This window comes from Gossypium raimondii, chromosome 13, assembly GCF_025698545.1.
Source record: "Gossypium raimondii isolate GPD5lz chromosome 13, ASM2569854v1, whole genome shotgun sequence".
Classification (NCBI taxonomy): Eukaryota; Viridiplantae; Streptophyta; class Magnoliopsida; order Malvales; family Malvaceae; genus Gossypium; species Gossypium raimondii.
In genome coordinates, this window is record NC_068577.1 from 50,042,073 (window position 1) to 50,057,364 (window position 15,292).

Sequence of the window (15,292 nt, forward strand, 5' to 3'; positions counted from 1 at the left end):
TTTTCCACATACCCATGTTTTATTTTTTATTTGCAGGAATTTAAGAGCCTAAAAGACAGGTTTGAGGAGTAATAATAATAGTTTAAATTATTAGGATGAAAACTTTGGTAGAAGTGGTTAGTTTGATCTATATTTCCAGCTAAGTAATGCTTGCATATTTTCATTGAGTATGAAATGATAGGTCCACTATTATAAATAGAACATCTTAACATAACGTGCAATGCTCAAAATGGAGCATCCTATTAAAAATTTACTTCTAATAAAGATTTTGGACCACTAAGTAAAAAGAGTAACACATCAATGTTTATGTATAGAAAGTGTCATATAAAAGGTATGATTAAAATATTTATCTTTTAAGGTTTATTAATGAAGTTATTTAAGGCGGAATCGACTCAAATTAAAATATTTTGACGGTTTATAGAATGCAAGTTTTAAAATCGTGGCTACCGAAATCAAAACAATTCTATTTTACTTCATATATAATTTATTTTTATTATTATATAAAATAAATATTTTATATTTAAAAATTTAAAATAATATAAAATTTCTTCAAAATTACTGTTTTTAAAATATTTATGAAAATATTTTAAAATTTTGTTCAACAATATTCAAAAGCCATAAAATAAAGTTTATTTTGTCAAAATAAATTTTAAACTTCAAAATTGAGAAAAAATTTGATCCAAATCAATTATTATGAACCATTCAAAAATTCTAAAAATCGATCGAATCGAACCAATATCACCCTAGTATTATTATATGGTTCATTATAAACACATAAATTTTACATCAACAATATAACATATATAATATAATAATAGGGTAATTATTTGATACATGGTTCGTGGAGTTTTTTTGACTACATAAGTGGGTTGAGAGTGTGACAAGTGTTACATTTATTTATGTAATTTTTTTTAAAATTTTTTACTACATCCTATAGCACACTTGTCAAACTCTCAGCCCACTTGTAAAATTGAAAAAGTTTCGATGTATGAAATAATTTTTTATAATAATAATGAGGAGAAGGAGAAGAAAGTCATTAAAAAAAAGAAAGAAAGTCACCATTTTCAACCCTCGATAAAACATAAACCTGATAATTTGAATGGCTTAGTTAGAAAATAATTAAAACATATTAAAATCTTATTTATTCATTTGGTAATGTATTTGCACACTCATAGTAGGGATATGTCCACGCCACACACTATATTTAAAGGGAGTTACCCAAATAAAAGTCTACCATTACACTCCGAAGATTCAAACTCGAATGAGTTGTATGAGTAAACAACCCTTAATTACTAAGAGAATCAAAAGAATTCAACATATTAAAAATTTATAAAATATAAATAATTAAGTTGTATCAATATGATACCATGATATAAAAATTAAGAAATTAAATGAATATCAGCGGAGATCTAAATATCACCAAAAAATTACTCTTATGTCTGTAAGGGTTTTTGGATAAAAATCCTTTAGATTAAGGACTAATATTAAGTTACTTTTTTTGTTTAATGCATCAAGAGTGATAAATAAAATTGTCAGTTTTTGTTTATGTTAATGCTGCTAGTTGCAACAACTTTGCAATTAAGTCAGTGCAGTTGGCTTATTTTGATTCGATGATTATGCTTATTTTGTGCTTTTTAAGGAAAATATTTTGTCAAACAATGACAACTTTACTTGCTTTGTTCAAAGAGAGATGTGATTGAAAAAGTTCAATGGTAAAAGATCTCGGAGTGCAACTGCGAGCAAAATTTCAATGGACAACTCTGGTTCACAAGTTCACAAAAACCTATATAATAAAAAAATTGTTTTCGAATTAGACAACTCAAATCTGTTCATTGTTGGAAACATTCATGAGACTGTTTTCTATCAATTTGCAGCTAAGCTGGAAAAATTTTAATAGGGAGGTTGAATCTTTGTAATTATATGGGGTGAGGCTGCAATGAGTGTGAGAAATATGTTAAGCTTAAATCATTTCTTGTACAGTTGAGATTATAATGAAATTTTCTATTAACGCCTTGCAGACATAAGATTGGATTTGAACCGTATAAACGCTTGGTTATGTTCTTTGCTTTATATTTCCAGATTTCAATAATAACAATAGAACCAACAACTCAACATTTACGATTGACACAAGACGAATTTGATAAAGATCCCGTTGTTGATTGATTGGTGATGAATAGAATATAAAAATTCAATTAAAAATAATTCAATTAAAGCCTCAAAGTAGTGCTTATTATACGCCCGATAACTACAAATGTAGTATCGTTGTCAAAAAATAATTACAATGAAATATATTTTTAGGAAGTATTTCAAAGAACAAATCCACAAAAAAAATAAAGTGTGTGAATGGCTTCACATAATTGACTCGACTCACTAATTAACTACTTTACTAATATAAGTTAAAAGACAATAAAACAAGTAAATACGAAGAGCCTGTACAATAAATGTAAGGGCAGTAAATGAAATAAAAAAAATGTTATTTTACTTATTCAACCTCAATTCACAGATATAGTGTTTAAGGATCACCTTCGACTAATGGCAATTAATAATTTATGTCGAATTAATCCTAATTTAGAATCAATGACACATATGTACCTTCAAATTTAGGCAAAGTGCTTGAAAAGCACAAGTGTCACTATTGCACCTTCCCTGAAGCCTCCAAGTGGTCGCAATTGGCTATCATGGTCGTCAATTGGAGGTTGTTACTTGAACCAATCTTTCGTAACCTCCTACTAAATCATTAGTGTAGCGCAGGTGGTTGACTCTCAACCCATTTTCCTATAGAATTTTCGCTAACCTATCTATTACCCAGAATTAACAACACACACAATCAAAAGAATTAAATTGTAGCCATCTTTTTAAAAATTATATTTTAATCCTAATTCGATTATAGATCTCCAACCACATAAATAATTTAACTCATTTTGATTTGCCAGCAACATAAAAATATGAAAATTAAATATTAAATAAATCCCCAATGAGTTACTCCAATCCACAAGCAAATTGATAGTTAAATAATTCTCCAAAAGTATTGCTTTATACAATGCCTTTTTAGGCAATTTCACGAGCAAACTGAAAAGACCCCTCTACCCCCTTAAAACAAAACATAAAATAAAAGCAGAATTTTGGGGCCAGGCTGCGGCGCCAATATCCCACGCCGCCGCTTCGAGAGGGCATTTCCACTCTTCTATTTTTCAGCTTTTCCCTTGCTCCACTATTTTGGTATCTGTTTTGTTTTACTCGAATTCACTCCAATACCTACATAATACATTGTGAAAAATTATTAAATAAAAAGCATATAAAAATACAAAAAAATAACTTAAAAACACTAAAAATAAACAAAAGACTCATTTTACAACTAAAAAGCATATCTTAACGTTCACATTTTCACTTACATATCTTTTAGTGAATTACAAAAGTAGGACTAAACCTTAACAACAACACGACTTGGACCCAAATTATACCTGGAGCGATGAACAATCTGACCATCAAAATAATACACTGAGTTCACATTTTCACTTACATTTTATATTTAATACACTGTTATGATTATATAAATAATATTTTGATTAATCCAAAAAACTATCTTAAAATGAATAAAGGAAAGTATGAAATAATATTAATTAGTTGAATGGGTTAGAAACTCTTTCTCAATTGTCTCATATGCGGCTAGAAAATTGCCATAAGCACCAAGAAGTGGATTGATTGGAATTTCAATTAATAGTATTAAATTTATATAAATCACATGCGTATGCCAAGTTTTCTATTTTCCTTCTTGGGTCCGCTTCAAATTTTTATATCTTGAATAATGAATATCTCATTGAAAACTATTTTATTATGCCATATGATTATACATATAAAGTAGTTCAAAAAGTGGCCAATCAATGTTTGGAAAAGCAAAAGTTTAAAGTACCAATAGTAGATAAAGGTAATCTGGATTATATCAGTATTAAACAAGTGTTCGATAAAAGTTTAACCGTTATTCTATACAAATCGGCATGAAAATCAAAAATGTTATTGTGATAAACCTAATTCATAGACCATTTGTAAGACTCAAAAGATTTAATTATAAAGTTTAACCATTGCTGTATACAAATCGACATGAAAACCAAAAATTTTATTTTATTTTATTTTTAAAAAATAAAAATAATGGAAGGTGTGTTTGAAATGCAAACACAACTTGTAATGTACATGCTAAGACCTACCTATAAATAAGCAATGCCTATTCTTTGAAATTCACATACTAAGACAAAGTCTCCAATAAACAACTATCTTAGTGAGTTTTATTCTGCTTCTGGTTTTCCAATTCAATGGAAAGTTCAGTTGTTGTTCCATGGTTGGTTTTAGGGGTTTTGATGGCAATTTCAAGCACTCAAGTTGAAGCAGCCGCCAGGGCTTTTTTCGTATTTGGTGATTCACTGGTTGATAATGGCAATAACAATTACCTTGCCACCACTGCTCGAGCTGACTCACCTCCTTATGGCATTGACACTCCTAGTCGTCATCCCACAGGCCGTTTCTCCAATGGCAAAAACATTCCTGATTTCATCAGTACTTAACCCTTCTCTTCTTTTTCTGCACTCCCTTGTTCTAGTTTTATGCTACTTGGGTTTTTCATTCTTCTTGAAAGTATTTATATTCATTCATATCCTATCCGAATCTGGATAGCATATTGTGGTATCATGTCAAGTGAAATGAGTTAATGTGTGTGTGTGTATATCAGGTGATGCACTTGGATCAGAGCCAACATTACCATATTTGAGTCCAGAACTCAAGGGAGATAAGCTACTTGTTGGTGCCAACTTTGCTTCTGCTGGTATTGGAATCCTCGATGACACTGGAATCCAATTTGTATGTCCTCAAATTTCTTTCTCCTTAATCCTCTCATTCTCTAATCCTTTTACAGTTTATGTCTATACTACTTTCTGAGTGTCGGTATGTATCCGACATGTCCGTGTCATATCCATGTATGTATATATATTTATAAAATAAATAAATAGAGTTGAGCAACAGAGATTCACCTTGACTAATTCTGTCTTGAAATAAATGATAACAATGGCAGATGAACATTATAAGAATGTTCAAACAATTCCTATACTTTGAAGAATACCAAAACAAGTTGGCTGACCTTGTGGGAAAAGATGAAGCACAAAGGATTGTAAGCGAAGCACTTGTCCTCATCACTGTCGGCGGCAATGATTTCGTCAACAACTACTTCTTAGTGCCTTTTTCAGCAAGATCTCGCCAATTCAACCTTCCAGATTATGTTAGATATCTCATCTCCGAGTACAGAAAACTTCTAATGGTAACATTTATTCCCTTTGTTTTAAATTTGTCACATTCAATTATTTAAATTTCGATCACATCGTGTTTGTCATAACCTGATGAAACAAACTATGTTGCAGAGACTGTATGATCTAGGAGCCCGAAAGGTTCTTGTGACGGGGACTGGACCGTTAGGGTGTGTTCCGGCTGAACTAGCAATGAGAAGCCCAAGTGGTCAATGTGCAACGGAGCTGCAACAAGCGGCCGCATTATATAACCCACAACTGGTGGAAATGGTCAATGGACTGAATAGCCAACTGGGTGCAAATATTTTCATTGCTGCTAACACACAGCAACAAACCAGTGATTTCATCAGTAATCCTGGAGCCTATGGTAAGTAAATCCTTATTTCAATTGTCGGATACCACTTCTAAAGAATATTTGTATAAATTAATTGAATTGAATTCCGTGCAATTGAATTTTATTATAAATTTTCTTTTTCAGATTTTATTTCTTGATTTTGCTTGTAAGGTCTAAATGTTTAAATGTTGTATTTTTTCAGGGTTTACTACATCAAAGATAGCTTGTTGCGGCCAAGGACCTTATAATGGTTTGGGATTATGCAATCAATTATCAAATTTGTGTTCAAACCGAAACGAGTATGTGTTTTGGGATTCGTTCCACCCATCCGAAAGAGCAAATGGAATTATCGTTGACATGATCTTAAATGGTTCAACAAATTACATGAATCCCATGAATCTCAACGCCTTCTTGGCTTTAGACACCAAAACCAAGACTTAGTTTAGCTGCATTTGTGACACCAAAACCAAGACTTAGTTTCGCTGCATTTGTACCACGACAACCTAAGCTCTTGTTGTTATTGTCATACATTTGATTGTTAATCTATCATGTTGTTGTGGTTGGGTTAATTTATTCATGTTGATTTTCGAAATTTCTAAAATATCAAATATTATCAAAATAATGTAAAAGGCTACCAAAAATATAGCGAAGGTCATTAAAATTATTCCAAAGGTTCATAAAAAGAATACTAAAGGTTAGAAATGGCAATGGAGTAGAGCGGAAACCAACGTTGTCAGGAATGAATCTAAGGGGATGGCAAAGCTCTTAAAATTTTTAAAATTTTAATTTAATAAAGATAAAATTGTACTTTGGTCCCCTAAAAAGGATAAAATTTTGATTTATTCTTTTAAAAAAAATTACATTTTTACTATCATAAACATTACAATTTAATTTCGCCCCCCTAAAAAAAATTTCTAGCTTCGTTCCTAAACATTGCTAAATCCACCACCGATTCATAGTTGGCATGCTCTACTTCACTACCAGTCTTGCTCCACTATGGATGTATAATTTTGAAAATCACTATTACCTTTATAGATGTTGGATGCATTCATCCTTGCCTCACCCTACTCTACTTCAATTTAATTTTCCCCACTTATTTTTAATATTTTCAATCTTTTTAAAGGTAAATAAATATTTAAACAAAATTATTTAACATATTTAAATATAAAACATATGAATATTTCTATAACATAATATTACATTTTTACCTTTTTAATAATTTTAAATATAAAATGGTAATTTCATAGAATGAAGCTGGGCAAGACAATCAATTACCATAATTGTTCCACACCCACTATCCAAAAAAATTCTATCGTGCTCCGCCTTACATTCACTTTTCAAAAAAAAAAATTCATTTCATTCAAAGCGGATCAAATCGAAATGTATGAAGAATTTCAGATTTTATCATCTCTATCAAAGATTTACCAAACTTATAAGAAAAGCTTAATAAAAATATATTAAAGGCTATTAAAAACTATATGAGAAATTCTCAAATATTATATTATATATTTATTGAAACTATATTGAAATTACTAAAGTTATATTAAACATTAATCAAACCATATTTAATATGATAAAAAATATATGTAACATATCAAAATCTAATAAAAGGTTATAAAAATATAAAAGAATAAAAATTTTGGTTTTCTCTAAGTGAAGTTATTCAGTTTGTTTAAAGGCTTAATAATAAATTTGGCCACTAATGTTTGCATGTTTTGTCAAAATGACTTTAATTGTATTTTTTAGACGGTTTTAGCCATCAACCTTTGTTCTTTTTTTCAACGTGCTTTTTTCTAATAGATTTAATGAATATATTCAAAGTTTCAAATTTTATTTTCTTTCAAAAGGTTTCAATCTTTCATATGTTTGTTTACTAGGAAGTTTTCTCTTGAGTTAATTTTTTTAGATAATTACGTTTATTTTCTTTAAATTAAGATTTATTTTTTAATTTAGTATTATTCATTTTATTATTTTCCAAATGTAATTATTTTATTGGGTTATCTAAATAATAAATTATACACCTCATTAAAAATATTTCACATATGAAATTCCACAATCCGCTAACTTTTGTAACGATACTTTCTTTAAATCATTAGAAAAGCAGATTGAAAAAAGGAACAAAGGTTTATAACAAAAAAAAACTCAAATTAACAAAATATACAAACATTAGTAGCCAAATTTATTATTAAACCTATGTTTAAAGGATGAGCATAATTTTCAAGACCCATTCTTTAATAGGCTTACCTTAGCCTTCTTAATTATAGCGGATAAATGAAGCTCAATTAATATACTCTCCAAATAATACATGTAACTTCCATCGATAACACCTTTAAATGTTTAATCATTTCATTAATTAATATGATTTTTTTATTAGAAGAAGGAATAAATCACAACTACATTAAGCGAGGGTTAAGCCATTTCAGAATAATTATCATGTATTAATTTGAACATTTCATTCGGCGATTGCATGAAAATATATCTACCCAACGATTTGAGAACGTTATTGAAGTCAAACCATCAATAACCTTATTACTCTCTCTAAAGATATGTTCAATCCTAGCCATCCAAGGAAGTAGGAGTAGATTCTTGATGGCTCGACTTACAGCAAAATAATAAAATTACTATGTTATATTATATATTAGCAAAATCATATCTAATATGATAATTATAAAGTATCATATGTAACTTATCAAAATCTAATAAGAGGTTATAAAAATAGGAAAATATTTGGTATATTACTAGTTAAGTTTTTAGACTTTACAAATAGGATTAAGAGTTGACAAATATTCTATAAAGGTATAATAAAATATTAAAAAATAAATCACAAACTTTTAAGATTGTTTATGGAATAAAAAATATACTATTGGTATTCCAAATCCTAACCTTAATATATATAAGAAAGAATATAAAAAGTGTAAGTGTAAAGCTTAGTTTTTCAAGACCCGCTTACCTTGGTATTCCTAATTAGGCTCAACCCATAGTCTCCAAATAATACAATTGTATGTAAATTCCAATAATGACATCTTAGAATGTTTAATCATTTCATTGATTAACATGTGGTGTGAGATCATTTGTTCTTTTATTGGGGCTACATATACTTGCTTGAGTAGGAGTTGTGAGCTTTAGCTGATAGGGAAAAGAAATATATTCTTGAAGTATTTGGCGATTGAATAAAGACTTATTGTAAGCAAGGCTCCACAAACGTAGGATCGTTGTGTTTGAACTACGTAAACAAAAATTAATTGTGTTGCTTTTCTTCTATTCTTATTTTTTCTGCCGCCGTTTATTTTCATTCTAACTACCGTTACAACAAACGCTTAGCAAAGTTATTTTCTTGTATCTCCAGACTAATTATTTTCAATAAATATTTTCACGTGAAAGTTAATATTAAATTAAAATTTAATTTAAATTTTAAATATTTATAATTAAATATGATAATAATTAATGTTTTATTATCTTTTAAAAAAGTAATACCATTAAAAAACTTCAACCAATCAATTTTGAGAATATTACTTGAAGTAAACTACTGTTCTCAGGAAAGACGAATGCTTTTAATTCATGCTTAAGGCATCATGATAATGGGGTCTTTAAATGCAAGAAGAAAAAGTACCACTTTCCATTGCCTATATAAACCTACCTAGTTCAGGGAGACAACCATCGGCATTGATGAATTCATAAGCATCCAAGCAAACAAGATAGCATTGAGGTAATCCATTCAAGATAAATACACTGTCGAAACCTTTTCGAAATCGACTTTTTATTTTAAGAAAAAAAGACGATGGAAGTCGCCACCAATTTTTTTTATGAGGGGTGATCGGATCACCTCGTAATTTGATCACTTTAATAAAATATTTGATTTACTAAAATAATAATTTTATTATTATTATTATTATTATTATTGGTCTACGAAATTCAAGAAATGGGCTCGTGAATCGGTTACGCACGAGGAAGGATTAGTACCCTCGTTACGCCCGAAATTGGTACCTAATTGATTACTTGATGTCTTAATGTGGAAAATTGAAAATTTGGAGAGAATTTAAAATGTGATCCCTTTGTATTAAGATATTTTAATAGAAAAGACTTTATTCCGAATTAGTCGAGAAGAAGGATCTTGCCCCGTGAGTTAGGACATGACACCTTTAGTTTTCGAAAATCAGAATAATCGTCGTTTAAATTATTACTTAAATCTCATTTTTATAATTTTGAAATGGATATTCGACTATTTTGGTTTTAGAATGAAGCCATACTCCGTAAGTTAGGGACGCGACTTTTCTAATTCCAAAAATAATGAACATTGCCACGATTAAAAAAATTTACCTTTTTTATGCATCGTGAAAAAACAAACATAATACTTAAAACGATATGCATTTTACTTATTCGAACATAATATACACATGGATAAATGCCTAAACTTAGGGTCTCTTTGATTAACGGAATTGATTTTCCGGAAAATCATTTCCAACTTTTCCAGCGTTTGATTGGCGAAAACATTTTCCATTTGGAAAATGAACTCCAAAACAAGGGAAAATGGGTTACATTTTAGGGGAAATGTCTTACCCTTTCAATTTCCGTAAGACATTTTCCGTGCTCTCCTCTCTATCGCCTCCTTCATTCCTTCCTTCATTTTCGGTAGAAAACTGCTTTTGTTTATCGATTTTCCAGTAACTTGTTTTTTTAATTATTCAATACTTGTTTTTTTAACACAATTACAAATAATTTATTTGATATTAGTTTTTTTCAATTTATAATGATTAATATTGTAGCTTAATAATTGAGTATTATTATAAATAAATCATTGCAATATATGTAAAAATAATTTAAAATATAAAATTTATTAATATATATTAATATATGTAAAAACAAATTTTCGAAAAATATTTTCAAAAATCTGCAAAGCAGAAAATATTTTACATGATTCAATCAAACACAAGAAAATATTTTCCAATAAATCATTTTACAAAAAGTAAAACATTTTCCGAAATCATTTTACGGAAAATATTTTACGGCAATCAAACAGACCCTTAATGTATGATATGGTGATAGCAAAATAATATAATATGGCCATGTGGGTAGAATATTTATATTAGAATGATAAATAACAAATAAATGGATAAATACTATAGTAATAATAATATAAATATAGCAATAATAAGAATATTAATTCATGGCATTAATAACAAAATAAATAAAGTAACTTTGAAATAAAAATAAAAAATAAAATGAAAGGGAAGTATAAGTAATATCAATTTAAATAAAATAAAAAAATAAATAGGCTAAACAAATAATATTAAATTTAAGTATTTAAAAAGTAAAAGAATAAATAAATAAATAAAATAAGTAATATTAAATTTAAGTATATGAGAAATATAAAAATAAAAATAATGATGACAATATACACAAATAAAAGGAATATAAACAATAATTTTTTAAATATATGAGAAAGAATAAAGAAATAATAAATAAATAGTAGATAAATATAAAAGAAAAATGTTTAATAAAGATTTAAAAATAAAGGACTAAACTGAAATTTAAATGAAATGAAGGGTATAAATTAAAAAAATAAATAGACTAATAAGGACTAAAATACAACACGCTAAAAAGGACAGGGACCGAGCAAGAAAATATCCCAAACATCCTGTGCTCATCGTTTAAAAGGACCAAAATAAAAAAATCAAAATTAAATGGGATAATTTTTAAAAAGAAAAAACAGAAATAGAACTATTTTGAAAAATGCTTAAAAAGCGGAAAGACCAAAGGCGCAAATATCCCCCTTTAAGAAAACACGCGGATCCTGAGGCGGTCGGGTCAGTAATCGGGTCAGTCTTCAAAACAACGCCGTTTTGGCGTCTGTGACTTAAGCTCAAAACGACGTCGTTTTGAAGGGCTATATAAGTTAAAAAGTTTAGAAATTTTTTTTTCATTTTATCCATTTCAAAGAAAAAAAACATTCCCAGCCCTTTCTTTTTCTCTCTGAAGTGTCCCTAAGTCCGGCTAAGGGAGCCGCCGTGCTCCACCGAGACAGCCTCCTAAAAAATAAAAAGACCCCCTTTTTTTAATCATTTGGCTCCTAAAGTCCGGATCTAAAGGCTAAAAGCCTTGAGAGGTAAAAAAAAAACAAAACAAAAAAAAACAACTTCGATCTTTTTTCTTTTTTGTTTGCTTTTTTTATATATATGTTTATTATTTTTTTACTTTCGGAAAAAATAAACAGAAAAGAAATAAAATCACCTTCTTGATTAAAGTTAGGATTTGATCTCTGTCTTTTAATGGGTTTTTTTTTGCATTTTTTCTGTATTCAATTTCTTTTTTCAAAAAAAAAAACCCATTAGAAATTTGTCCAAATGGCTTTTATAGTTTTTCATACAATTTTTATATTTTTTTTTCACTGTTCTTGCCACTGTTTATTGCGTGTGTTGCTGATTTTTGTAGGTGTGGTTGACAGAGCAGTTGGTGGCAGGCGCTAGGAGCGACGACGGCTAGGGTTTTTTTTGTCTTTTTTCTTTTCTGAAAACTTAGTTTAGGTTGTGGGCCACTGGGCCATTTGGTTTTTTTATTTTATTTTGGGCTATTTGTAATTGAACTTTATTTTTTTTGTTTTATTATTAGGCCTGGGCAAAATTCGGCTCTCATAGCTGCCCCTCTTTACTCGTTGTCGTGTAATGAGAATGGAGCAAAGACTTTTAAGGAAGACAAATTTCGTCTGGTCTCACCGAATCTTGATCTCTTTAGTGCTCATCTTTTTCAAGTAGCTTTATACTAACCCACTACAACTTCAGAGGTATAGGATTTATTGCTTCAATCTACTTCACTCTAACTTTAGGGAGATTAGACTTGTAGCTTTAATCTGCTCCACTGCTACTTCAGGGAGATAAGATTTGCTATCTTCAATTCACTCCACTACAACTTCAGGGAGATAAGATTTATTATCTTCAATCTGCTCCACTGCCACTTCAGGGAAATAAGATTTGCTATCTTCAATCTGCTCCACTACAACTTCAGGGAGATAAGATTTACTATCTTCAGTCTGCTCCGCTGCAACTTCAGGGAGATAAGATTTGCTATCTTCAAACTACTTCAATGCAACTTCAGGGAGATAAGATTTGTGGCTTAAACTTGCTCTACTGCAACTTCAGAAAGATAAGATTCGCCATGCTGACTTTAATCCATCCCACTGCAACTTCAGGGGTATAGGATTTTGTGGCTTCACTGATCTTGTTACACTGTTCTCCGTAGAGCATGACATGTAGAATCTATTCATGAGCCTATATTTATGCCAAGTGATTAAGATGTTATGATCAAATGATCCTAACTAGATGTGTATGAATGATATTTGCATGGATGCAGAATGTCATTTTTTTCGAGAATGATCCCCTTTTAATGCTTAGGTTGACATTACTCGTCGTTCGTTAAGATTCTATCACTGATGTATTACCATACCTTTTTGTTCTGATTTGGTATCTTTAACAAAAATCCACAGAAATAATCACAATTCAAACTATTTGTTCCCAAACATTTCCAACTCTTAGATTTGGTAAGTTCTGACTATTGGTCCTATTTTACGTCCTTTTACTATTTAGAAAATATTTCAGAGCAATATACATAAATCCTTTTATTTGAATATTATTAGTCCATTAATCGTTATTTCAATGAAAAATGATTAAAAAAGATTGTAACAATGGATAAGGTTGAAATTTATCGCAGCATGAACTTTTTCGTACTAACTTCTTGAAGACCCTTTTTTTTCAAGCTTGATATGTGTTTAAGAGATCTAGAGTACTTTGTTGATGCCCTAAGATGCAACTTCTAAGAAGACCCGACCATCACATGTTCAATCTAAATTTGAGTTGCCCTTTTCTTGGGTTTTCAACTCAAAAACCCTTTTGGTCTCAAAGCGCTCTTTGCAAGTTCTCACATTGGCCTCTTCCTTCTTCTTCTTTTTTTAGGGGAAGTATTTCTTAACTAAATATTAATTCACAAGATTAGACAGGTTTTTGCTATGCATCTTGGTCAAAATCAGCGCTCCTCTAGAAAAGATATTCTTTACCACATAAGGTCATTCCCAGTTTGGCATCCATTTTCCTCTAAAGTCCTTTTGTATGGAAAAGATCTTTTTCAATACCAGGTCCCCCTCATGGAATTCTCTAGGGCGAACCCTTTTTGTCATAAGCTCGTATCATTCGTTTTTGGTACATCTGACCATGACGGATAGCTTTCAACCTCTTATCTTCAATTAAATTAGCTGATCATATTGGGATTGGATCCATTTTGCTTCATCTAAATTCAACTCTAACAAAACTCGGAGAGAAGAAATCAAGATTTCAATGGGCAAAACCACCTCTATTCCATAAACCAATGAGAAAGTCGTTGCCCCGGTAGAGGTTCTGACAGACGTTTGATAATCATAGAGGGCAAATGGTAACTTCTTATGCCAATCCTTATAAGTCTTAATCATTTTCCCTACAATATTCTAAATGTTCTTATTGACTGCCTCCACCGCACCATTCATTCTTGGGCGATATGGTGATGAGTTGTGATGTTTGATCTTGAATTGACTACAGGCTTCCGCTATCATACTATTATTTAGATTCAGTGCATTGTCAGATATAATCCTTTTTGGCATCCCATACTGATATATGATCTCTTTCTTTAAGAATTTGTTAACTGCCGACTTCGTGAAATTGGTGTAAGAAGTGACCTCTACCCACTTGGTAAAGTAATCAATAACCATAAAGATGAATCGATGCCTATTGGAAGTTTTTGGCGGGATTAGCCCAATGACATCATGTCCCACATAGAAAAAGGTCATGGAGAAGCCATAACATGAAGAGGTGAATGAGGCACATGAGTTTTGTCTCCATAAATTTTGCACTTATGGCGTCTCTTGGCATAACTGATACAATCTCCTTCCATGATGGACTAATAATACCCTAATCTCATGATTTGTCTGGCCATTGTAAAACCATTAGCATGTGTTTCGTAGACACCCTAATGGACTTCTTCTAAGATTTTTTTAGCCTCAACAGCGTCCACATATCTTAGTAGCACCTGATCTTTTCTTATGTTGTATAGGATCTCCCCATCTAAGACGTAGTCACTGGTCAGTCTCTTCACCATCTTTTTATCATTCTTGGTCACCTGATCAAGGTATTCACGATTCTTTACGTATCGCAGTATATCATGGTACCAAGGGTGATCATCCTTTTCTTCCTCGATGTTGTAACAATGAGTTGGAGCCTTATAAATACTCATCTGGATAGGTTTTACCTCCTATTGTTTGTTCATTTTGACTATGGTGGCTAAAGTAGTTAGGGCATCAGCCATCTGATTTTTATCTCGCGAAAAGTAGTGAAGGTGATGTCATCAAACTCTTTAATTAACTCTAGGACCAACCTTCTAATCAACTTAGGATCTCTTGTCTCCCATTCACCTTTGAGTTGATAGATTACTAGTGCAAAATCCCTATATACCTCTAGTACTTTGATCTTGCGTTCTATGGCTGCACGAATGCCCATGATACATGCTTCGTATTCTACCATATTGTTCGTGCAATCAAAATCCAATTTACTAGTAAATAGATAATAATCTCCATTCGGGGATACCAGAACTACCTCAAATTTGTTACCTACAGTGTTTAAAGCCCCATCAAAATTTAGTTTTCAAGAATTTTCTC

At 30.5% G+C, this 15,292-nt stretch overlaps 1 protein-coding gene across 1 annotated transcript; it reads left to right on the forward strand.

Annotated features, from left to right (window-relative positions):
- The first annotated feature begins 4,241 nt into the window (after positions 1-4,241).
- Positions 4,242-6,191, forward strand: LOC105784276 (GDSL esterase/lipase At5g18430). Its single transcript, XM_012610114.2, has 5 exons — positions 4,242-4,548; positions 4,721-4,848; positions 5,060-5,302; positions 5,403-5,655; positions 5,825-6,191. Exons 1-5 carry the CDS (start codon positions 4,308-4,310, stop codon positions 6,061-6,063), a joined length of 1,104 nt encoding a protein of 367 aa, XP_012465568.1. The 5' UTR covers positions 4,242-4,307; the 3' UTR covers positions 6,064-6,191.
- The last annotated feature ends 9,101 nt before the right edge of the window (positions 6,192-15,292 follow it).

Bases quoted from the DNA above. Each gene is read 5' to 3' on its own strand.
- LOC105784276 (XM_012610114.2), top strand. From the start codon at position 4,308: ATGGAAAGTTCAGTTGTTGTTCCATGGTTGGTTTTAGGGGTTTTGATG. The intron at 4,549-4,720 runs GTACTTAACCCT...TGTGTATATCAG, and splicing joins AAACATTCCTGATTTCATCA to GTGATGCACTTGGATCAGAG. The intron at 5,303-5,402 runs GTAACATTTATT...ACTATGTTGCAG, and splicing joins AGTACAGAAAACTTCTAATG to AGACTGTATGATCTAGGAGC.